The sequence below is a fragment of the Apteryx rowi genome, unplaced genomic scaffold (assembly GCF_003343035.1).
Source record: "Apteryx rowi isolate R43461 unplaced genomic scaffold, aptRow1 scaffold_40, whole genome shotgun sequence".
NCBI classification, from domain to species: domain Eukaryota; kingdom Metazoa; phylum Chordata; class Aves; order Apterygiformes; family Apterygidae; genus Apteryx; species Apteryx rowi.
In genome coordinates this window covers 1356002-1379563 of record NW_020450530.1, presented here as the reverse complement: position 1 = coordinate 1379563, position 23562 = coordinate 1356002, and the positions used below count along the sequence as shown (strand labels likewise).

Here is a 23562-nt window from a genome sequence, read left to right as displayed (position 1 = left end):
GTAAGAGCAGTTGATACAGACAGCTGGTAGAATTGACTTTATTTACAGAATGTTATTGGGAAAGTGTCAAGTTAAAAAAGTATGAAAACAATATTACAAGGACAAGCTGGTGATTGCATGTTTTACATAGATTGTTGTATAAACAACCACTAGAAGTATGGGTGACCCCCAACAGATTCCACACTGGAGATTACAACTTGCTATTTCCATACAATGTTGTCTCTGCTGGACTGAAACAAACCCACCACAGCATGCTGGCAATTGTTATAATACAGTCAAGTGATTTTTCTGCTGCTGGTTTTGCATTCAGTGAGACTTAAGAAAGAGCAAGTTTGTGAGAATTCTGGTTCTGCTTTCACCTTTTTTAAAAGAGCACAATGGCCTAAGCTAGATAGAAGACATGACAGCAGTACTAGACTCAACACAAGTGAGAAGGTGAAGTGAGGAACCATGCAGTAGAAGGATGGAAAAGAACATTTAACTGTTCAGGAAAGTGAAACAGGCTTAAAAGGAACATAGTATTTAAAAACCAAATATACACAGTAAGATCACAAAACTACCCCCTCCTCCCCCTTTCAAGCCACAGAACAAGACTCCAGAGGCAAGTTTCACAGTAATTGCATCAAGTAGATGCACACTAGATTTAGGACAATTCTTGGGACTCCCTTCTATAAATAGACCTGAAGGCAGTATAGAACATACCACAGCTATGACTGAGGAGTTGAAGGGTGAGGATTTAAAGGCTCCATTTTGATGACCTTTAGCAACTTGTTTGAAAGATTAAAACAAGGAAAATACTGCAGCTGAACAAGGACCAGCACCAGCCCCCTTGAAAGAACTGTGACCAAATAGGTACCTACAGTCTCTGCTTATGGCAGACTGAAGAACTGGCTTTGTCATTACTGTACCAGGTCCCATCCTCAAGGCAGCTTGAAGACTAAACAGTTCTTTCATTTGATGGCAAGAGTCACACACACAAGGAATCAGACCTTTGTTATACAGACAGCAAGATGTGGGCTTTTTACTTTGACACTTTAGCTACACTGAATGCACAGTACATGACAGAAGGATGTGTCTGAGAGGGAGACTTAGAGGACACGAGCAGCAAGAAAAGGCAAAGCAATTTTATCCTGTTCACTCACACTTAGGATATGCAATTTTAATCTTAAAGAAAGTCCCACATGTACAATGGAGAAAAATCCAAACCATAGGCACAACTAAAGCTCAACTGTTATCAGCTACTCTTATGTACAGCTGTATAGATTCAAAAAAGCTATTCTATGTGTATATATACAAAAGATTGTTTATACATAGTCTGTACACAAGGGTCTATACATTTAGTTTTCTGCAGGAGGAATCCATAGCTGCTACCTCTACACTAGAGAATATCAGCACTTCATTCACATATCTTACAAAAACAAAAAATAGACACTTCCAGGATTAAACTGTCTTTGTCTTGCATCTAAATTTCTTCAGGCTTCACTATTTAAGCCATAACAGATCCTTTAGTCTTGATGCAGACATGAGACCAGGACAGGTGCCATGTGCTTTAGTCTCTTGAAAAGAAATTTTGCACAGAGTGCTAAAAATAAAAGCCCCAAAAACAAAAAGAGGTGAAGTCCTGACTATGGACATTTTTATCCAGTCTAAAGAAGCACAAGTGTCCCACCCAGTGGTCACTGTTCACTGCCGATATTCCAGTTCATCTACACTGATGACTTTGGATGGCATGGAAGGGAGAGGCTGCTGCAAGACATCTGAACCAAACCATTTTGCAAGGCCAATGGGAGAGCCACTTCTCTGGCTGGGGCGATGGTCAAGCTGTGTGTGCCCATGAGATAATCCAGTCCGAGACGGCACATTTTGGGGGGTTGTTTGCACACCGACAGGTGATCCCTGTGCTCCAGTGCCTGTGAAATGTAAAGCTATTAGAGGTGGAGTAATAAGTTCACCCAAGACTCTGAATTTTTCCTAAAGCAATCATATGATACATGTATTATATGTAAGCTGAATGTGGCATTGACTCTTAGTCCTGGGAAAGCCAGACTCCACATTGATTGCCACATGTTTATTCTCTTGGTACTCCTGTAAACTCTGCCTGACACTGCTGATTCCAGAAACAGCATCATGTCTGTTTTAATTGGAATACCAGCATCACAGAACCTTCTACTTAATATGGGTGCAGGTGAGCCTTCATCACTCAGCAATGGAAGTGCTCTTCACTGAAGAGACTACTATTCACAACACTGCAAAAAGCAGCTCCATCAATGGCAAGATACATGATGAAACTGAACGCTTCACTTCGGCTTTCTCCTGGCACAAAGACCTGCAGTGGCCAGAACTACTCTGGTAGTTTACACATTCATAGCTACTAATTTTGCGTAGGCACTGAAGTAGTGTCCTGTTAGCTTAGTCTACTGAAACAAGCCAACAAGTATACTACCTGGAGCAGGCTAGTCAGCATTTTAAAATCTCACAGTCCTGTTTTACATTTTAGCCTACCTGATCGCTGTAGTTGCTGTTGCATCATTGCTAGCTGCAAAGGTGTCCCAGAGCGTGGATTTAAGATGTGATGGCTGGCTGTTGGTAGTGGATAAAAGGGTTGGCCAAGGATGGGAGCAGATATTCCCTGCAAGTGAGACAGGTCCACTCCAGGAGGAAGCATACCTGCTGGACGAAAGTGAGGAAGCTTTTTACCTAACAGGCATAAGAAGCTTTAAGGAAAACAAACATTTAACATAGTAAGACATGTTGAAATTTATTGCCTCACTTTAAAGGTAAGTTTTGATGTAATAAATGTTGCCAGTAACGAGCATCAATTTGTGCTGTTTCTAACACAAAATAAGTCTTGTAGAGAACATTCATACATTTTTCCTTAGGTTAAGGCATTACCTGCTTGCAGTAGAGGAAGATGTTGTGGATGAACCCCCTGGGCCAGCATTCTCTGGACCAATCCTGGATGCAGTTGATGAGCAGGTCGTACAATTGGTACATGGGGAACAAGGGGTACTTGATGAACAGGACGGAGGAAAGGGCCTCCTGGTACTGGGGAGGCCACTGTAGGAGTCTTTCTACCAGTTGATTTAGGCCTGTAGTCTTGCTCTTTGGTGCAACGATTTGCTTGCGCAAGAGGTGTGGAACATGCAGAGCGTTGCAGTGCAGGTAGTTTGGTACCTAAGGTGGGCAAAGTTTCTTGATCTGCATTCTCCACAGAACTAGACAGTAGGTTATCTGTAGCTAGAATTGAATACAACTATTATAGTCCACAGCTAGAGATTCCATCTAATGAAAAATTAAAGCTAATGACTGGCTTTGATAGCTAGATTCCAGGACCAGCTGAACTTTTAGTTAGCTATATAAAATGGTAAGCTTACGTCCTTCCTGGATGCTTTTAGCCCAATAAGCTCAAAACATAATAATGAGAAAGAATATGTTCTTCAGTAAAATCCCTTAATTTCAAGCTGAAGTCAGAATCAACGATAATTCCAATTCTTATTTTTCCTCATACTTAGAAATTTTGAGCTGGCAGCATGGATGAATCAGTCTCAAAGGAAACAAGCAGTACAAGGGAACCTCCCTAGAGGAGGCTATAATTTGGAATTGGAGTTCTGCCAGAAATCCAGCCATACACTGTTCTTTTTGGTGCAGACCTATGTCTCCAGGTTAGAGGCAGTCCTCCGTTTCTGCCATCTGCTCAGTAGCATTTGCAACACTAAAGCACCTCAAGGAGCTACTGCCACGGACTGTGTAGATCAGTTAGACAAAGCCTAAAATATCTCAGAACTGTCTGCTACCAGTTGAGGTTATGGAGTGTTAGAAAGAAAAGGCCAGTTCTACAATAGGAACAACAAGCTATATCTGTAGTTAGCAGAACTCAAGTGCAATGTCATGACAATTGAGCACATTAGTCTTATTGGGTCAGGCAACTGGTATAGAGCACTTTCTTCTAATAGCCACTTAGATCAGTTAGAATGACAAAAGGCTTCCTTGATTTGCTACATTTAAAAGAGCTTAATTGGTCTCAGCTTTGATTGTTTGGTTAAGATGTCTCAAGAGGGCTACAATTTGCTTACATTCAGTTACTGGAGTAGAGAGATACGGAAGCATTATTCTAATGCACTTGTTCATCAAGACCAGTTGCAAAGAAACAGTTTTGGTCCACAGCCAGGCCCTTAGTGTTACTATGCATGACAAATTCACAGATAAGCAAAACATGGATTTAAACCCAACATTATTGGAAAAATGCACTTGGAAGTATAACCTCTCGATTCTTCCACAGCTCTAACCTTCCTCTTGTTGCAGGCCCCCCTTTCCACACACTCCAAGAGTTGTGAATGTCTTAAGTTAGCCTGGACATATTAGGTGTTGAAGCTCTTCAGTTCTATCCCAAATCTCATTTGTGTGCGTTATTTTAAGCCATTACAATACCTTCATTTGGCCTCTGATTTTCATCTTTAACATCACTGACTTTCAGTTTCCCAGAAATTGGCTCCTCTTTACTTTTTTCCTTGCTCTCATACATCTTGCGAATCACTGAGGTAGGCGTAAAGGAAGGAGACAGCTGCAGAACACATAAGAATAATGCCTTAACTCTGCTGATGACCAAGGCCACACTTAGTTGTGTGGGGACACCAATTCTAGCATATGCTTTCCATTTAAAGCATATGCTTTATCCGAGCATATGCTTGGAATCTGCCTCTTGTGCCCTCATGATTTCACTTCACCTCATTTCATAGTTTTATTCTATAGTTTAAACACTCCTCTTTATCCAGCTTTACAGAGGTCCAATACTTTTATTAAAAAGCAGATGTTCTCAAAGTTAAATATATCTTCACAGGCTTAAAACAATATGGACAAGTTAGTGGTTTGTAGTTAGCTATTGGCCCAGAACAGTCCACAGGAGCTCTTATCTCAGAGTAACTCAAGGTTGAGATCTGCATAAAACCACTGCCTCATTTGTATTTTTCCCATTGAAAGTTACATAACAGCATCTGTGGAGGCCACAAATTTATGTAAACTCAAGTATTGTGTCTGATTTAGCAGCTGATGACCAGCATTAGCCAGGAGTTGCCAGCAAGTACTTGACTGATTAATGGGAAAGTTTAGATCAAAGCAACATTTTCACATACTAGTGAAGGCAGTGGCAATACCTTGGCTTTGAGATTTTATGGAACAAGTGCCCCTGAAGCTCTGAGGTAACCTACAGAGAACTCTGGTCTTCAGTACAGGCATTTGAAGTGGCTAATGACTTTCAGCATTTGTCTTGAAATTTTAAGTACCAAGACATGAGGGGCTTGAGTTTTCATAACTATCTTCCTTTAGTTTCAGATGATCAGGTCAAGGTACCTTTAACGGGGCTTCAGTTTTTAGATAACAAAGTAGTTGGAAAAGGTTATTCTTTTCCAAAGTGAAGGCAGTCACTTAGGCATCAAGTTAACTCATTCTTGTATCACACGGCCACTGATGCAACATTAAGGTGATTAACTTCTTTATGTCCCTCTTCCCCCCACCCCCATGCAAACTAGTTACTGCAGACAGCTTTACAGCTCTTCCTGTTATTACACGTTAGGTACTAACCATGCTGGTAATGGATGCTGTAGGGGCTGGAGAGGATGCATTCCCTCTGTGTCCTGGTGCAGGTGATTTAGTCACTCGCTGCTGCTGCCTGTTAATGGACAGAAAAGTTAGTAAGAGGCAGCTCTACTCTTGGCACAGGATGAAAAGCAGGATTGCCAAGAACCTATATAAGCTTGAGTCAGTAGTACTAATATCCAGTGGAAAAAAAAAAAAAAACATGATCAGTTAATAGTGTGCCCCTTAAAGATCTTGCAGTCACTCACCTGTTTCTGTAGCCATCTCTGCTTTTGTCCATTTGTGGTTTACCAAAGCCATGCTGGTAGAAGTTTGCCGCCTGTATGGCTAAGTCATGTGGTAACGCTAGTCCCTCTAATGCAGCTTGTTGTATCTCCAAGGGACTCATCTGAAGTAGAGTTGTTAGTATCAAATCAAAGCTTGTATATTTAAAAGATACTGAAGATTCACTGTTATGGCTACTAATATCTTCACATCAAAGTGTCTGCCCAACAACAGTTCATCTGTTTTATGATAAAAGTTTTGAAGTTCTCATAGTTAAGATACTCTATGATGGAATGATTGCAATGGAATAGCAATAAGATTTGAGATGATATTTATACTTTGCATCCTCACACTCAAGACAAACTTGACCTAACCAGAGCATAAACATCTGAAGTTAACAGACAGGTATGCATTTCTGCAAGTTAGTTCTATACCCTACAATATATGAAAAGATGAATATGCATTAAGCAAACAGCATTTAGTCTAACCTGTGCAGCAACTGGACTCATAGGCTTCCTTACACCTGGAAATGGATCACCAAGCAATTGCTGAGAACCTTGTCCAAAACCTGATGAAAAACATTCAAGAGTTATTTAAAAGCACTAACAGGTTTTTTTTTCCCTCCGTACATACATGAAGATTCTCAGCCCCATCACTGACTAAATCTGTAGAGTTATGTCTCTTCCCTGTCACTAGACTGGAGAGCTACCAGGAGGCAAGTGGTAATGTTTCTTAGTGCAGATGGCCAACTAGTACCTGAAAATTGGCTTCTTACACAGTAACTGAACACATTACTCTGCACCAAGATTTACTGTGAGGTCTAGTTAACAGGTTACACAGGGACCTGAAGTTTTGGAGAGTGAAAGTTAAATTGTGAAAAAGGTCATGCACTACCCAGGTAGCTGCAGAAAATCTAACTTTATCTAATGCACTGTTCAGCAGGCCACCTTAAATCCAGAACTTCTCCAGTGACTTGGACCTGCTTATTGGAATTAAACCCCATACTCAACATTAGAGAAGAGTAAGAAAAGTGACATCATCTTGCACATGCACTCAAGAAGCAGCCACTGACTTAGTTGCCAGCCAAGTGCCAGTAAGCTTTTACTGTATTGCCAAGTATTCTTTAGAACACTTAAACTTGAGTTGTTGTCCATCAAAAAAATACTGTGCTCTATGGTCTCACCAATGGGTGAAGATATCCGATGGCGCAGGTAATCTGCAGAAGCAGCTCGAGTTGGAAACACCTGTGGAATAGGGGGAGAAGGTGCTCTTTGTCCCAGTAAAGAGGCTGCAGGTTCCAAACCACCTATCAGGCCACTTAAGACATTTGATGAAGCAGGTCTGGAAATAGGTGGACCAAGAAGTTCCTAAGAATAAGTAATGAAAAAAATTGTTCAGAATACGATCTATTTACATAGAGGAGCTCATTTTACTAGACTACAGGCTATGCTATTTATAGCAAGTTAGAGACAAGGCTGACTTGTGCAACTAGATATACTAATTCTGGATTGCCCTCAGAAATGGGCATCTAGCCAGGTTTTTCATTTTCAAATTGTAATCATGGGAAATACCATCACAAGGCTCAAATTTTAAAGTAAACTAAACTGCCTACAGTTAAGTTTTGTGAGCAGTTTTCTTCCCCCTGTAAGGAGGGAAATCTGACTACTAATCCGCCTTAATTTAGTTCACAGTTAATCTGCTTTAAATTAACTGCTTAAAAAACATATTTTTTTTCTTTCAAGTAATCTTTTGATTTTTCTGTTGAAAAAGAGTACTTAAAAGTGTATCCCCAATGAGAAATACCTGTAGAATATTCTTCGATAGAGGCTGGCCTGTCATCTCTGGAGGTGACATCAAGTGGCTCTCAAGGCTCTGTTAAGAAAATGAGAAAAACCCACTAAACTAAATGTAGATATGAGACTCCTTAAGAGACAATCCGCATCTGTCTCAAAGTATTTACCACAAGCCAATGCAATAAAGATAAGCACACCATCTAAATTTAAATCATCTAGTTTTAAAACCCGCTGATGAGCGAATCTGAGTTTTCCTGTAACACATACAAGGGAGCAGCAGGCCATGTAACCACTGACTGGATTACAGCCGAACCTACAACAGATGCTCTAAACTGTATGGGCCACTTTGTGATCATACAGTGCAGGCTTTCATAGCTTCCCAACTACATGAGACAACTCAGTATGATATAAACTACCTATTATATCAGGGATATTAGGTAGTTTGTGTGCAGTAATCTGGGTACACAGAACATGGCAATGATCATTTTAGCACTATTTCCAAAGATTTCTGAAAGTGCCAGAAGCTTGAAACAATCTTTAATTCACTCCATAACCAGGCAAGCACTTAATTTTCTACACATCCAGTTTTGTTCTCAGGAAGTAGTACTGAGTTTGTGGCAGCTCCCAAAACAAGTCATGTAACAGTGAACAGCAACTCCTTCACTTCCCTCCAGAACACACTATGCATAGAAAAAGCCTCTCCCCCCCCCAAATCTAAGTATTCAGTTTAATTTACTTTAGTACAAGTAATTTTAAAGTTCTTAAAGCATCAGTTTGTGTACTGATATACCTGTGTTAAAACCCACTAAAGCAAAAGGTTTTAGCTTCAAATAGGTGTGAATTGTACCCATACTAGAAGTGTTATAACAGAGCTGCCTTAATAGCAACACTGAGGCAGCCACTGAACTAGCACTAGCAAGTCTTCTGTAAAGACTGGACTGATGATTCCTGCTTTATGTAGTAAGTACCTCTTCTATGGAAACAGATGTATGTATGTTTATATATATATATAAAATTTATATTTTATATATATTTTTATATATAAAAAATCTCCATAGATTTTTTTTTAAATATTCAGACAAAATGAGGCCAAGCATTGAAGACACTAATCAAAATACCCTCTCCATAGTACAAGATTCAGGCTTTTCATCATGCAGGATCTTTCTCTGGGCAAGTATCTAGTCTTGAAGTCCAGCTGTTAAGCAGTTGGACTAGGTATTCATGTACATCTGCTTTAAAGGCAGCAATTATTAGACTTCTCAYATAGGATTAGAGTTCTGTGGCTTTCAGAAACTTGGCATGAAATCAACCCTGTGAATTCTGAACTGAAAAATTTAATTGCCTCACCTGGGGAAAAAGCAACCAAAGTACCTCCCTTTCTCCTTGCTCCAAGGAACAATATTCTTAATAAGAGACAATATTTACTAGCATGCTGTTGTACCCAATCAAGCCCCACATTTTGGTGTAAGTGTCACGTAGGATATTTCCAGTTTGTATCCTGTGTCTTAGCACAGATCCATTTATAGTTCAGCAGAGCCAGGTGTCTGTTACTTACATTGACTTTGGGCTGTGAAGGTAGAGTTCCACTTGCCTTCATGCTGCTGACCAGTTTGTTAAATGCAGTCATATCTCCATCTTTCTTGATCTGTCTGGAGCCAGCTACGTTCAATGCTTCCTCCATTTGCTCTGCCATAAACGGAGTAGCAATTTTTCCCTCTTGATCCATTTTCAGTCCTTTTAGCCCAGCTTCTACTTCTTCCACTGAAAGTACAACTCCTGAATGTGCTAAGAGATACAGAAGAAATACTGTTAAACTAAGGTGCTCTGTTTACAAGTGAGCTAATGATTCTTGTGTGGATGCTGAAGATAAGCTGTTTGAAAACAAGGTAATCGGCAAAAAAAAAAAAATCTATCTTCTGACATTCATACTAGTTGCCAAGCCATGCCTGACCAGTGATTACACTGACATCGTAATACTCAAATTAGAAGTATTGCCATGCACAACTATAGACATGTAAGACTCCAACAATCTGTTTAGGTTTCAACTGATACTTTCTCATTAGTTTTCACTTATCTTGTGAAACTTTTCATTCTACATTTGATAACATATTAGAATTTCATCTGCTTTTAATGGAGAGTGTTCCTCTCACAATCACCAAGCTTGTTCAGTTCCAATTAGGAAAGAGTTCCATTTATCTTATACTTCAGGAAACCAGACTGTCTTACAGACAGTGTAAGTGATATCAGATTGTCTGAAGCCACCATAGGTAGAGAGAATACATACCTGAAAAGTCTAGATATTTTGGAGACTCAGTTGCACACTTAATTTGGTGCACATAAAGTTTCAGGTCGATTAATTTTTCCTCAGAAATTAAAGCCATTATAGAAAGATTTCACTGGCATAACCCGAATAAAGGTACAAGCATTAAAAAGCAGTGCTTTTTTCCTACATATATATATCTCTCTAAGCCCAAGATCAAGGCTAGATATGCTTTATGGGCCAGTTTACACATGTCACAAGGTATGATACCTTAAGAGAAAAGGAAAAGATAAGAACATGCCATGGGTTGCTCTAACAGATGTTGGCCCAAAGAAAGATTTACTGGAAATTTGGACAAGAAGGTGGAGAAAAACAATGATTCAGACATGCACTATGGAACATGAGGAAAAGTATGATGCTGGAGGAGAGGAACTGACCTGAGAACTCCACAACATTTCAAGAACTACGCAGCATTTTGTGAGAATATGGAACTGACATCAGGTACTTTGGAGTGAATAGAAAGTTTCCCACAATTTTTTGTTCCTTCATCCTTGTTTTGCAAGGATCGAAATTTAGAAAGCTTTTATTAGGAAAGCCAGACTAAGCAGAACATAGAAGAGACTTGTAGCTCTATTTAAGTCAAATTGAGGAAAATCTTTCCACATTAGCCAGACACTTCCTACTCCCAGACTGGATATTTAAGAATATTTGCAGTTCTTGGATGATTTCCTCCCTACTTCCCTCAGGCAAATCATGAAGTAGCATTACATTCTGTTCAGTCCAGTTTTATGTTCACATGGCAATACATGCTGCTTGCCAAAAGAAACCAAGCTGGAATTAAACTTGGATTTCAAAGATGACATGCATTTTTGTACTGTCCATGCATGCTATGGGCCCAGACATGCAAATCCCTAACTTTGAGATGCCCTTGAACATTAAGCTTACAGTTGGCCCCGAACTGACTTTAGTGCAGCTGATGCCAGCAAAATTAATTCTGTCAGAATAAATTCCCTATAATTCCATGATCTTGGCCAAGTGAGTTAGTTTAACTAAAACAAAAAATAAATCTGTTCCTATGCTGTAGCTCTACATTTGTTAATTAAATAGTTCACTGAACAGCAAGCACAGAACACTGTGCTTCAAGTGCTAGCAACAGTCTTCAGAAAAATTTAATTTTACAGTATACACTTGAAAAACTTGACACCCTCAAACCATTTTTCATCTGTTTTGGATACTGCTACTTAATGGATCACTTGGATCCATTAAACAGATGCTTGCAAGAGTACTCATGGTTTAAGTTTTTGGTAAAGCCAGAGTTTAGATGCCAAATAAGTTCAGAAATGACATCACCAGTCTCCAATATGAAAGTTTATGTAGAGTCCAGAGAAAGCTGGAAACTCAGATGAAGTCTTGCATCATCTTAACTTATGATTAGTACTGGCCAGTAGAATGGGCTGATGAAGTCCTGATGTCATCCTGTGACTAGGATGAAAAGAATCAGTGATGACATAACTGAGATTCATGGAACTTTGGGTTTTCTGAAGTTTAAGTAAGCCTACAGTACTTCCTACTTCTGGACTCAGAGATTGAGGCTTCCAGAATACCAAGCCTCTTGCCTTGAGAAACGGCATCGCAAGAACTCCACAATATCTGAAGAGGCACTTACTGCTCTCTCTAAGCTTTTCCTTGTTGGCTGAAAGACTTGAGAGGAGAGGTTTTAAGTCCACTTTGGCTTTCTGTAGCATTTCTAGGATGTCCACTTTGTTTTCAGAGTGGTCTTCCAATGGAATGGGAGCAAAGTAGTTTCCAGAGTTCTGGCCAGGGGAGAGAATGGCTTGCTCTAGACCTGAAACAGCAAAACCAGGAGCACCGCCACATCAGTTTACCAACCCAATGTCTCAAGATGAACATTCACTGGTAACCAAGTTCAATACTTCACTGAAAATCTATGCCTCACACCCCCTGCCCAAGATCAGCTGGAAAGTAATCAGGAGCATGACAAGAACATCTGTAAAAAAGAACTTAAAGTTGCTTATTCCAAGTGTTTCCAAAGAATGCCAAGTGCTTAAACTGTGGGAGAACTGACTATCCTAAAGCTTTATCTGCCATGTCCTTACTGAATGAGTAGGGAGGAATATAGAGGAAGGGTACCTGACCTTATATTATCTTATGATCTTACCTGCAAGCCTCTCCAGTTCTTCATGTGGTGTAGATCTCAGGCTGCTTGACCGACTTCCAGAACGACTAGGATTAGAAAACCACCTGCTGAACCTGCTGGCAGACACTGAACCTTCCCCCAGCACATCCTCTATCATCTAGATCATGGGGAAAAAAATTAGACAAGCTTAAGAGAAGCAAGACCAGGAAGATTTTTGAGAAGTTTTACTGCACCAAGATTCTTCTACTACTGACAACCAGATCTTACTCCTAGAATTTAGAAGCTTTTGAACTATTTCCTTCCAAAAATTTAGCACCCCTTTTGTAGTTAGTGTTGGCATAACCCACCATACATATCTAATTTACATGAACAACTTGTTCAGATTAGGACTATATAACTGAAACAGCCTAATCGGGGCAACCAAGGACCGTAACTATGCCATTTTAAAGTGTTTGTAACAAAAAAACAGGAGTACCACCTGCCACAAGAATTACAGCAAGTTAGAATTAATAACCTAGTAATTCTGATAGATGGCCCCGGAGTAGTCCCTAGCACTGTACAGAAGTACTCTGATCACTTGAATCACCTGCAACCATGATTCAGTTCCAACATTGCACTTCATTGCAGGTACTGTCCTTGCCCAAAGACTACTCCCTAACTTGGAAGGATCCCACAAGGGGTAGGGGAAGAGGCCAGTAGCTAAGGACTACTTGCTTGCACTTCACATGCTGAACCATTCTGGGACTAACACGAGGGTCACATTCTTCAAGTCAGCAGAGTCTGTGTCCGTTACAGTGGCAGCTGCACCTTCTCCCTTCAGGGAGAACCGAGGTCAGTAAACTACTTCATACAGCCTGACTGTCAGACGTCACTACACAGTGACTGTGTTTACCTCTTTGCTAATCATTACAAGTACTTCAAAAAGCAGCAAGTTGCATTTTCCCCCTCCATAATTCAAACCAAAGCCTCTCCTAACTTGAAAGATAGTATCCAGTTAAAAGCCTATCTTAAGGCCAGCCAAGGCAACCCATGTACTTTTAGACAAAAGGAAGGACAGCTTCATTCAGCCAGAGAAGCAGCTATTTTCTGAGGTCACCACTACTCACAACAGCAAAAACAGGATAGTATTGATCCATTTGGTTTTGATTGTGTTGTAATCTAACATGCTAGAAGAATTAGGACAGTTACATCAAGTGACCATAGACAAGTCTACTATAACACTTGCCACAGACATATCACCAATGTTAAAAAAAAAAAATATATCACAATACGCTACAGCTAGCCTGAAACTCAGTTTTGTGACAGAATACATCTTCCCACTAGTGTTTCATCAACAGTTATTTTGTGGCTTGTGAACTATCTGCTTTTCAAGCCAGTCACCATCTTGTACATGTGATGAAAACCAGATGGTCAAGTCTAAAGACACATCACGTACATCTTGTGTAGGGAGAACAAGCTTTCCCCCTACATATTTGGGGCTGTATGATCAACTTTTTGAATCCAAGAAGCTTTTTCCAAATTAAACACTAGGTCAGGATTCTATTTTAAAACCCTGATGTTTCTACACTGTAGATCAGGCCTGCTTCTTCGCTCTCATGGCCAGGAGTTATTTATTCTAACACATTTATCCTTCTACAAGACTAACCCTTTTTACTCCAGTTCTACCTACTCATCTATTACACCATCTAGAATAGTCAAGAATAGCTTTTCTTCCCAGYGCTGAAGAAGTCTGAACAGAAACATCACCATGTGAAGTTTATGAAGTTGGATTATGCTTAGTCAGTATTTTCTAGACCTGCTTACCCCTACTTAAGGAGAAGGGGATAAAAAAATCCCCCGAACCAGAGACATGGACCAGTTATAGCTATCACACTAGAAATAATGAACACCATCCACTATTACCTATAGAGATTAGATGTTCCAGAACTGCCCACTACCAACAGAAATACCAGAACATCCATCAGATAATGGCTGGAGATAAAAATGATTATTGGAAGATTCTTATGATGCAACTCTCAGCTTTTTTTACTCTTCATAGTCTTGTTACTAGTTCCTGCACATCAGTAGCATCTCAAGTACAGCTTTTGTTACACTGAGTGTCCACTGGTTGCATCAATAACATTGGGAGTGCTTTTGTCTGAATTAGTAGGCTGTGTTTGTTATTCCAACTCACTAGTAATAGTACTAAACAACAAGTCAACCTCTAAACAGAAGCTTAAATAATGAAGATCCAAACCCTCTCAGGTATCTGTCTCTTCAGCTGTACTACTGGTATTGATAACACTGTATATATAGCTCAGACACAGTATTCACCAGATGTCTTCCAGGCTTACTGCCTTCCAGGAAGCTTGCACAAAATATCCCTTTGCCGCAATTCCCAGACACAGCTGCAAGGGGTTACGTTTTCAGCTATATGAAAGTGAATTCTCTGAACACATCTGAGATACTCCCAAAGAAAAATCCAAACAAGATGCTGATTTTGGATCTTTAGTAACCAAATCAAAATAAAAGGGGGGGGGGAAGGCAGCTAGTTTACAGCATACTCTTTCTTTGGAGATGAAGCTAGTCCCAAAGATAACACTTTGGAAGTAACATCCTAACATTCCAAAGCTAAATATCTTTGCAAAAAACAAAACAAAAGACTTATACAATCCATAAACTAGGTTGTGCAAAGCAAAAAAATTTTAAACTTTCACTGAAGACAGCAGCAGTCAAAGGATGCTTCTCTCAAATATAGACCCAGCCTAAACTCACCGAAGCCAGCCCAGGAACACTTTTATCCAAGTTAAAGAACTCATTGAAGTCAAACTCTCCTGGAGCTGGTTCTTGTAAGACAGCTTCCCTAGGAACTTCTTGATCTGCTGGAGTTTCACTGGCAAGGACAGTCTGCACTTCATCCTCTTCTGCCACTCCACCATTACATTCTATCCCTAAAAGGGGGAATAAAAAAGTGACTGCTGAGTCACTGAACTTGACTATTTCCTATGAGAACAGCACCTACCAGGCAATACATTTGACTAGGGACTAGTAGTCTAAGACCAAAGTAATCTAGCCACCTCTGTGACGCTTGATTAGTTAGATTATGATAGCCGCAAGTCTGTTACAAGAATTAGGACCTGCTCGATCTCTGGCGCAAAGYTTCTGGTCTGAAATTAAGACTGTTTGCATCAAAACATGAAAATAAGAATTGCCATTCAATCAATAACTGCATCCTGATCAATCCAAGAAAGCAGACAGAACAGAGATCAGATGTTATAAGTAAAGCAGACAAGTAGGTATAACTGCTACATTAACAGCTTGTGCTGCTTCTCCTTTGAGGATCCTTTGGCAGTTTCTGCCTTCTTCCTAGATGCCCCAGAGAGCAGGTTCTCTGAAAGCTGGTGCTTGACATGAGCTTTCTTAATATTGTCAAGATATGACAAAAGTATTGATCCTATTCCTCTGGCAGAAGCAGACTATCAAGTTAGACTTATCAAGCTCACACAGGTGCTGCAAGAAAACTTTAACCTGACTACACATGTAATAGGGTTGAAACTGTACCACATTTAGTTAAGCAAATACACAATTAAACCTGAACTTCTCAGGCTTACTTTGTCCACCTGTGGTATTTCCAGTATTAAGGCAGCATCTTTTCTTGCCTCAGTCAAGTTTATATTACAGCTTTTTCAGTGGTAATTATGGTAGCTCTGTGGAGCCAAGTTACTGAAGACAAATTCAGATAGTCCCTGAACTCAGCTTAAAGGTATATTGTTGGCAGCTGCATGCACAGCCCAGTGTTCCCAATAACCTTCATCTTGCATAGTAATACCATGGGTATTTCGAGTATCTCAAAGCATTAACTTAGCTTAAACCAAGCCAGGATATAGAAACAGACAAGACCCATGTAGTAGCCTACAACTGCCACCCCCCCCCCCATATCATTCAGTATCTTTACATATGTTTTCCAGCCTCCCAGTCCTGCCTTTGAGTTTATGTATCATAAGATACCTTGAAATAAGCTATCATTTTTCTAAAAGAAATATCATTCATGGCTTTATGTCTTGTGCTTCAGGATGACCAAGAGTTTAAGATAAAGGTTAGCAAACTGCATTATCCTTGACACTTGCCTGGATCTGTAACAGGACCACCTCTATAGCCATCAACATACAATACTAGTAGGCAAATAAAGCCTTTCCACTACCTTCTTTTAATGAGGCTGTGCGTCGTCTTGTACGTTTTCTCCCTTTGTGATCTTCTTCCAAAATTTTATCATCGAAGCCTGTGAGCTCAATGGTTTCAGACTGACTTGTGGGACCAGCAGAGAACCACTCTGGTTCCTCTTCGGTGTAAGAATCATTTCTTCTCCGTTCCCCAAAGACACGTTTGCTGTCACCAAATTCCCTCTGAAGCAGGATATTAAACAAAAAAAACCCAAGCACATCAAGTCAACGGTCAACTACAATTTCATAAAATTCCTTGCCTCCAAAACAAGTGGATACCTATTCACACCAGCTTTGTTTTTCAGGGTTTTTAAATACACATTCAGGATACTTAGTAAGCTTTCTATTTTTATTTAAGTTAGTGGTTCCCCTACTCCCCCCCCCCCTTTTTTTTTCCTCCAAATGCCCCAAAGCACACAGAGCTTCCATTTGCTGAGGCTGAAGACAGTGCTTGCTGACAACTGCTAGGGAGAAGCCTGCTGTCTCACTGTACATGAATACTTAGTAAACCTGAAAGGCAGCAATTAATTGCAAGAAGCCTTCCTGAAGAAGGACTTTTGGTTACTGTGCCATTATGTACAGCAGAGGCTTGCAGGACACAGAATAGATACATCCCAACTGAGCTGTCAGAAGGACTGAAAACTAAGTTTCTGAAGCACTGAGTGCACACACTTTACACCATAAGGCAGCTTCTAAGGCTAAAGAAATAGCCTACTTGTGTGGAACAGTCAATTGCATGCAGCAGTTTAACCTGCCCCTGTTGCTTTTAGTGCAAAGTGTCCAAGAATTTTGATTTAGTATTCCATCAGGACAAGGAAGAACAAACCCTGAAACGTTTATCTTTGTAGTCCCTCTCACGATCTCTGTCTCTTGCATCTCTAGAATCACGTATGTCTTTTTCACCACCCCGGTGGTCTTTATCAAAGTTACGAGAAGAGATAATTCTTCCGCTGCCAATCCTGCGGCCACCAATAACACGGACACCATCATTCTCTTTTTCTAATGGGCTCCCTGCTCGACGTGAGCCAATAGCTGCAGTTACATGGCAGCCTCCTCCGAAGCTTCGCCTTTGCGGACTTAAGACTACATCCAAGTCATCTTCTTTCACTCGCTCCCTTGGATCTACAGATAAAAGATCACACAGAAAGACCACAAGTTAACTAGCTTGTATTTACCAATACATTATCTGTATAATAGCCTTCTGTTCCACAGCCTTGCTACTACTCCAGAGCTTTTGAAAGAAAGTACTCATGAGTTAAACTTTTTGGTGAAGCTAATATAGCCAAAGATTCCAGGAAGTGCAGAGAAAAACAAAAGTAAGTGTAGTTCAATATTGAGGAATCATCGTTCTGTCTTCTAGGAAGTACCTCCTCTCTCAGTAAGAGTACTTAACCTTGAACTTCAGAATAGTAGATTGCAGTCAGTTGTTACATCCTAAGTTTGCTCTCAGGTAAGAGTCACCAGAATACCAGTAACTAGTCCACACAGAGTAACCAAGATTTCCTTGATATTTTATTTTATTTCAATCAAACAATTTTCAGAGAGACTTTACTTAGTCTCATTGACATAATCCCCAAGGAAAGGTTTTGCAGCACCCAATGTTCAATTCTGAGTCATGTGTTGCAAGAGTGCACTCACCTACTATCCTACGCATAAGAGAAGTTCGATCTGAATCCAAGTCTTTTTTGAAGCTTTCCACTGGTGAAGTTCTTCCTGAACTCGGATATAAAGATGCATGCCACTTCTCCGGATCCCAGACACCATCACTATGAAAATAAAGTTCCAGGATTGTTTACTACTTGCAGCCTAGTAAATAATTCATCGCACTACCTGAAAACTAGCAGAATTCACTTGCTAGTGATCTGTACAGCCGAGATGCATCTTTCACATCCAACATCTAAATCTGCCTTCCTATACTTTATTACCTCATACGTGATATTCTGGATCCCTTTCATAAGAGTAGGGACATACAGTACCTATCATCAGGTTATAAGAGGGACAACATATGGCCATATTGTCCCATTAGCTATTGAAGTTCACCCAATATGCTAATAAAAATAAAGCGAGCAGATCAAATATCACATTTCTTGTGTATTCAGAAGACTTCTTTCCGCCCAATCTCATGCTTACTTGCACAATAAATTAATCTGAATAGTAGAGAACCTGCTGCTTAGCAAGTTTACTCATGAATGCAAGCCAAAAAACTCACCTTCATTTTTAAATGAAGTACACAGTCAACATGGGAAAGTAATCCATCAACCAAGTCAGCTTGCTGCAACATGACCTAGTCAGTCTGTGCTATAAGCCCATCTATTCTCTTAGGAGAGCTTTTATCAAATTGAATACAGCACTGAAACCATGCTGAAGCATGGTTTTTAAGCTGTGAGACTTGTATTGCATGCAGTTATTTTCTGCTGGATCTCATGTTATAATCCTTGTTCAATACACAGAATTTCTAGCTAGAATATAAGCCTATCCTAGTAGATTAATATTTCTGAAATGTTGTAGTATATTAACCTCTAGAGCAAATATATCTTGCATCAAGATAGGTGTGATTTCCTAAGTTAAGAAGTTTTTGCTATGTAAACTACATACATCTGTTTCAAAATAAGTTATTTATATAATGAAGAAAATACCTGTCATATTTTTCAGAAAGACAAGAAGGTCTTTGCTTAGAGTAGGGACGCTCTTTAATATCCAGCAATTCTTCCTGGAAGAAGCAACAAGTTAGTTCCAACTCTCACCCAGACAAGATTTAAGTTACCCCCACAAAAATCTATTCCAGACTGCCTGCTCAACAGTGCCTTAACCTAATAACCCAAATTTCTCAGTGTGTTGTTTCATTTCCTGTTTAATGCTACAGTGAAGAGTTGACACTGGAAAGCAAGGGTTTTTTTCAGTTCTTCCACCAGTGACCACTGAGCAAACTTTGTCTCAGAGGAATTGAGTAATTCATTAATCAGAACTACAGATCATACCTCCCATTACCTTAACCTACAAAACCTGAGACAGTGTAATGCTGCTTGAGAAGCAACAGTGAGACTGGGTCAAGATAACATTGATACTTCATAAAACAAGTTACTGAATCAACTGTCTATACAGAAGAACACTTTGAGAGTGATTCAGATGTCAGAAGAAGCCTTTTTACCGGTGAAGCTTCCAAACAGCTAGCTGTTAAACCTTTAGAATTTGGGGGAGGAGTTTGCACAAGCCAGATTCAGAAAAGGATCTTAAACCACTTACAACTAAGTTTTGTCACACCAGAACTGCAGAAAGAACCTGAAAATCAATATACAGTCTTAAATGATGAGTAATCAGCATGAGCAACTTAATAGCATAATGCCTAGCAAGTGACTTCAGCTTTCCTTTAATATCTCTTTCATATTAGATTACTTCAGGAGCAAAACTTGCTTTCACACATTACATACATTAAACTCTCTAAATCCACACTTATTTGAAGCATTAAATCTTACCAGGTCAAGTTCAGTCCTCATTAGCACTTGAAAGTGTTATTCACACTGTACATGTCCTACTTATCCACATCCCTGGACAATTAAATGCTTATATGCAAGACAAAACTGATACTAGCACTAGTAAGTTTTCAAGGTGCAATGAAAATTGCTATATTCAATGCTGTATAAGATTCAAAGAGTGAAAAAGCATTATTGCAGTACTAACAATTACGTTAGACCTCAAAATTCCAGACAAGCTCGCCATTTCTGACCATTACCAATTCCAATGTCAAATGACACATATATTCGACAGTTTTATCTGCTCTACCCAATACCAGATTGGTGCTGAATAATTACTTCAGTTTTCCACTTTCTACCAGCTTTCAAGTAGTTCTTGGCTTACTATTGCACACCCCTGAACAGCTGGTCATTTAATCTAGAGTCTCACTGCAGTTTGCCACATTTAGAAAGCAATAATATTAATGGTGTGATAGTTGATGCTTTGAATCATCATTAACTTAGCTGCAGGGGGAAAAAAAAAAAGCATATTTCTAATTAAACTCACTCCTCTTCCCTAGCTTATCTTACTTCAGTCTGCCTCACTCCCAACTGTACTGAACCCATTCAGGACTGGGCAGAAATCAGTGGAAGCTAGAAGGATAAAAGGATCCTAACAGCAGACACCACAGCAACCAAACTGAAGAAGGGAATGTCCCTAACACCCTCCCAAAGATGCAACATTTGAACTACAGGTTTTGTTTTTATCATCAACAGGTGATTATAATAAAGTCTGTTAGCCACATATGAACTTGATGCTTGAAAGACTCCAGATGTTAACTCAATAGCTGTACAAAAACTTAAAAAGCATACACACACACTTCAGCTGTAGCGAGGGAAATCATTTGACTAAAGAGGAATATTTGAATGTGACAGGATAACATTATGGTGGCAATACGTAGAACAGATACTATCCAGCAGGCAAGACAGTACTGAGCAAATATTACAGTAATGCATTTGAAGAGTACATTTTACTTAATCCTGTTTAGTGTAAACCATAGTATTCACAACATTAGTCTTGTTCCCTGCTGTGTGCAAGGAATCTAGACCCACTCCTTCGTAGCCCTACTAGAAGTCTGGAACACAGTTTATCCCTGAGCCCTTCCCTAGAACTAGGGTAGGGCCACACAGCCAGTATCTACCCTGCACTGGTGTTTCATCATCTTACTAGCAAAGAAAAGCTACCACTTGGAAAGGGCTTGCACCAGAGAAAGGAATCCCGGACACCAGGGAGCTCCCAGCATTAACTTGTACTAGTCTTCAGCAGAAAAAAGAATTATGTTTTCCTAGCAAGATCAGACAGCCTGGAGAGCAGAGGTGTAAAGGGAGGGAGACTGGCCTCCACCCACAGCCTCCCAAAATAAATTATGACTTATGGGAAACATTAGTACTGTAATACCATCATAGTCTGATGCAGCTATCAGAGGTATTAACATCATTGTCCACCACCAGACTTGATATTTACTATTTTGCTGGCCACGAGAGGGAGTCCATAGACTTCAATCAAATTCTATTGCAAGTCTTCCATTGAAGTGAGGAGCATTTGAATTGTTTCTCAGCTTTCACTCATTAGCTAGAGCAACAGCTTCTCAAGAACTAGGAAAGACACAGCTTCGAGCATATAACACACTCCTGTGTAATAGGGCGGATTAATATTGGCACTTTCATAGCTTTTTAATTCACACAATAGTACTTTTAAGCAGGTAGGGGGGAAAGGTGTGTTTAGCTGTTATTAAAAAGCTTTATTCAAGCAGTTTCTGAGGATTCATAGTGTGGACCAGTTGTTCTCCCACCAGTAGTAAGCAAATATAAATTGTCAAGAGGGGAAAAAAAAAAAGGCCCCCTCCAAATCAGCAGTGTATCTCCTGAAGCACCATCTCCCCCCCCCCCATAGGAAGGTGGATCATGTGAAAATAGCTTTTAATGTTAATCACATGAGCATCTTAAATCACCTGCATTTAAGGCATGTTAATTGTAAAGAACTAGTAACATTACTGTGTAAGACATTTTAACATGGATTGACTTTTTATGTGTTTCTTCATTTCAAGCTCTGTGGAACAGATAAACAAGACTAGATGCCTTCTGGCACTAATTCAACCACTTTATTCTGAGCAGAATTAGAGGCACAGAGTTAACAACAATTGAAGCTACAACTGCACCAGTTTTATTGTACAACTACCATCAGTGCTGCCTGAGTACTGCTCAAAAGAACAACCAGAATCTGAAGTTGCATTCAGTTATTCTTCCTGAGAGGAGCTGAACAAGACCAAGCGAAAACAAATGTAGCTTTTAGGAACAGGGAAAGTTCAGAGAAAGCCACCACCTCTCCCTCACTCTAGGGATAACTGAATAACAAGTTCTAAAAAAATATATATATATATATATATATGGGAGCTTTTATATATATATATATATATATATATAGTTTGCATCTTAGAAAGTTAAGAGAGAACATCTCTTCTAAGAAAGGAATTAGAGAAGCCATACTATTCCCATATAAGTTTTGTAATTTTGAAACAGGCTATTGTTGATGTCTAGTTAGAGTAAGCTAGTCCCACTATCTCAGCAGAACAGAGACACAATGATAATTTTTTTTTTTTAAACAACCTACTAGGAAACTAACAGTTCAGAATTCCTCAGGCAAGATAATGCAGTCAGCAACAGTACACTGTCTCATTCTCTCTTCCTCACTTCAAGCTCTTTGTGGCAAAATATCTTAATAGATTTCTGCAAAGCAATGACCACCTGTTTCCACAGCTTTCAACAATGAAAATATCAGCCACCTTCATAAAACCTTTTATGCTACAGAAAAAAGAAAAAAAAATCTTTCAGCATGGTACCAAGATCCAAAACAGAATTTGAGCCTTAAAACCCCACAGTTTAAGATTTTTTCAACACTAGGTAAGTTTATTTGCACATTATTTAGTCTTGTTCTTCCACTCATACATTCAGGTATCACAGCTGAGCAAGGGCACCTGTGTTAAAGTTTTAACACTAAGCATTAGTTGGATGCATAAGTGCTTAAGCTTCTAACTCCCAAGCAAGAGCTATTCTAAGGAAAGCATTCAAATAGAAATAAAGATATGTTAAAGCTACCGATACAATCTGGCATACTATGTGTCTCAGTAAAGTGGCATCATACTACAAGTAAACATTTTGGTCATGTTCTTAAAGGAATATTGCTGAAAGCAGAACTAGAACTATGAAGTGCAAGTGCTTGAGAAAGCTGGTAGAACAACATGCTTCAGGCTCTACCATGATGTCTCCAGCACATACTGAGGTGCGCGGATATTATAATAAAGGCAATGGGAGTCAAAAGTATAGCGAGGACAGTCAAGATTACACAGCCACTCCAGATTTAGCAAATTGCTCATTTCATACCATCTTGAGAATCCTAACCCAAGCAAAGGCCTCTCAAAATTGACCATGCTACTTCCAGCTCTGGGAAACCTCCACCTCTACTTCCATAAGCAACAGCTTCACACACAGCTTTTTTTTTTTCTTGCGGGGCGGGGGGGGTAAGAAGGCTGGAGGGAGTAGGAGGAGGGAGAGAGCTTACTTTTGTGTAACGATGTGGGTATTTCGTTGTAATTCTGTTCAATTCATGGAAAGCGTCCCCGTTTTCGGTTTCTGTTACACCTCCTCTTTTATCCATGGCTACTTCAAAACCTTTGACCATGGACCTAATTAAAACAAAACCAAGGCAGCAGATTTTACGACATACATTTCTAATGTGTGCATTTTCCTTAGAGCCTAAAACTGTTTTTTTCTTTTTTTTTTTTTTTTT

The 23562-nt window shown here is 39.6% G+C and overlaps 1 protein-coding gene across 4 annotated transcripts; it reads right to left on the bottom strand.

Moving 5' to 3' along the window:
- Positions 1-24: 24 nt before the first annotated feature.
- Positions 25-23505, bottom strand: EIF4ENIF1 (eukaryotic translation initiation factor 4E nuclear import factor 1). Of its 4 annotated transcripts, none has more exons than XM_026075072.1 (18): positions 23335-23505; positions 18903-18976; positions 17905-18032; positions 17093-17388; positions 16248-16449; positions 14822-14997; positions 12089-12224; positions 11576-11755; positions 9205-9434; positions 7660-7728; positions 7040-7223; positions 6345-6424; positions 5841-5980; positions 5578-5665; positions 4429-4561; positions 2893-3237; positions 2503-2670; positions 25-1910 (listed from the first exon to the last, which is right to left on the bottom strand). In XM_026075072.1, the coding sequence occupies exons 1-18, from the start codon at positions 23452-23454 to the stop codon at positions 1684-1686; spliced, it is 2976 nt and encodes a 991-aa protein (XP_025930857.1). In that variant the 5' UTR covers positions 23455-23505; the 3' UTR covers positions 25-1683. The 4 variants fall into 4 exon arrangements, with proteins under 4 accessions (XP_025930857.1, XP_025930859.1, XP_025930858.1 ...); XM_026075074.1 differs by having other exon boundaries at positions 2893-3174; XM_026075073.1 differs by having other exon boundaries at positions 2503-2667; positions 23335-23504.
- Positions 23506-23562: the final 57 nt, after the last annotated feature.

Excerpts from the sequence above, each read along its gene's own strand:
- EIF4ENIF1 (XM_026075072.1), bottom strand. The coding sequence starts at position 23,454 with ATGGTCAAAGGTTTTGAAGTAGCCATGGATAAAAGAGGAGGTGTAACA. Across the intron at positions 11,756-12,088 it reads AGAACTGGAGAGGCTTGCAG|GTCTAGAGCAAGCCATTCTC; the intron begins GTAAGATCATAA and ends TTGCTGTTTCAG. Across the intron at positions 9,435-11,575 it reads GGAAAAGCTTAGAGAGAGCA|CACATTCAGGAGTTGTACTT; the intron begins GTAAGTGCCTCT and ends TGTATCTCTTAG.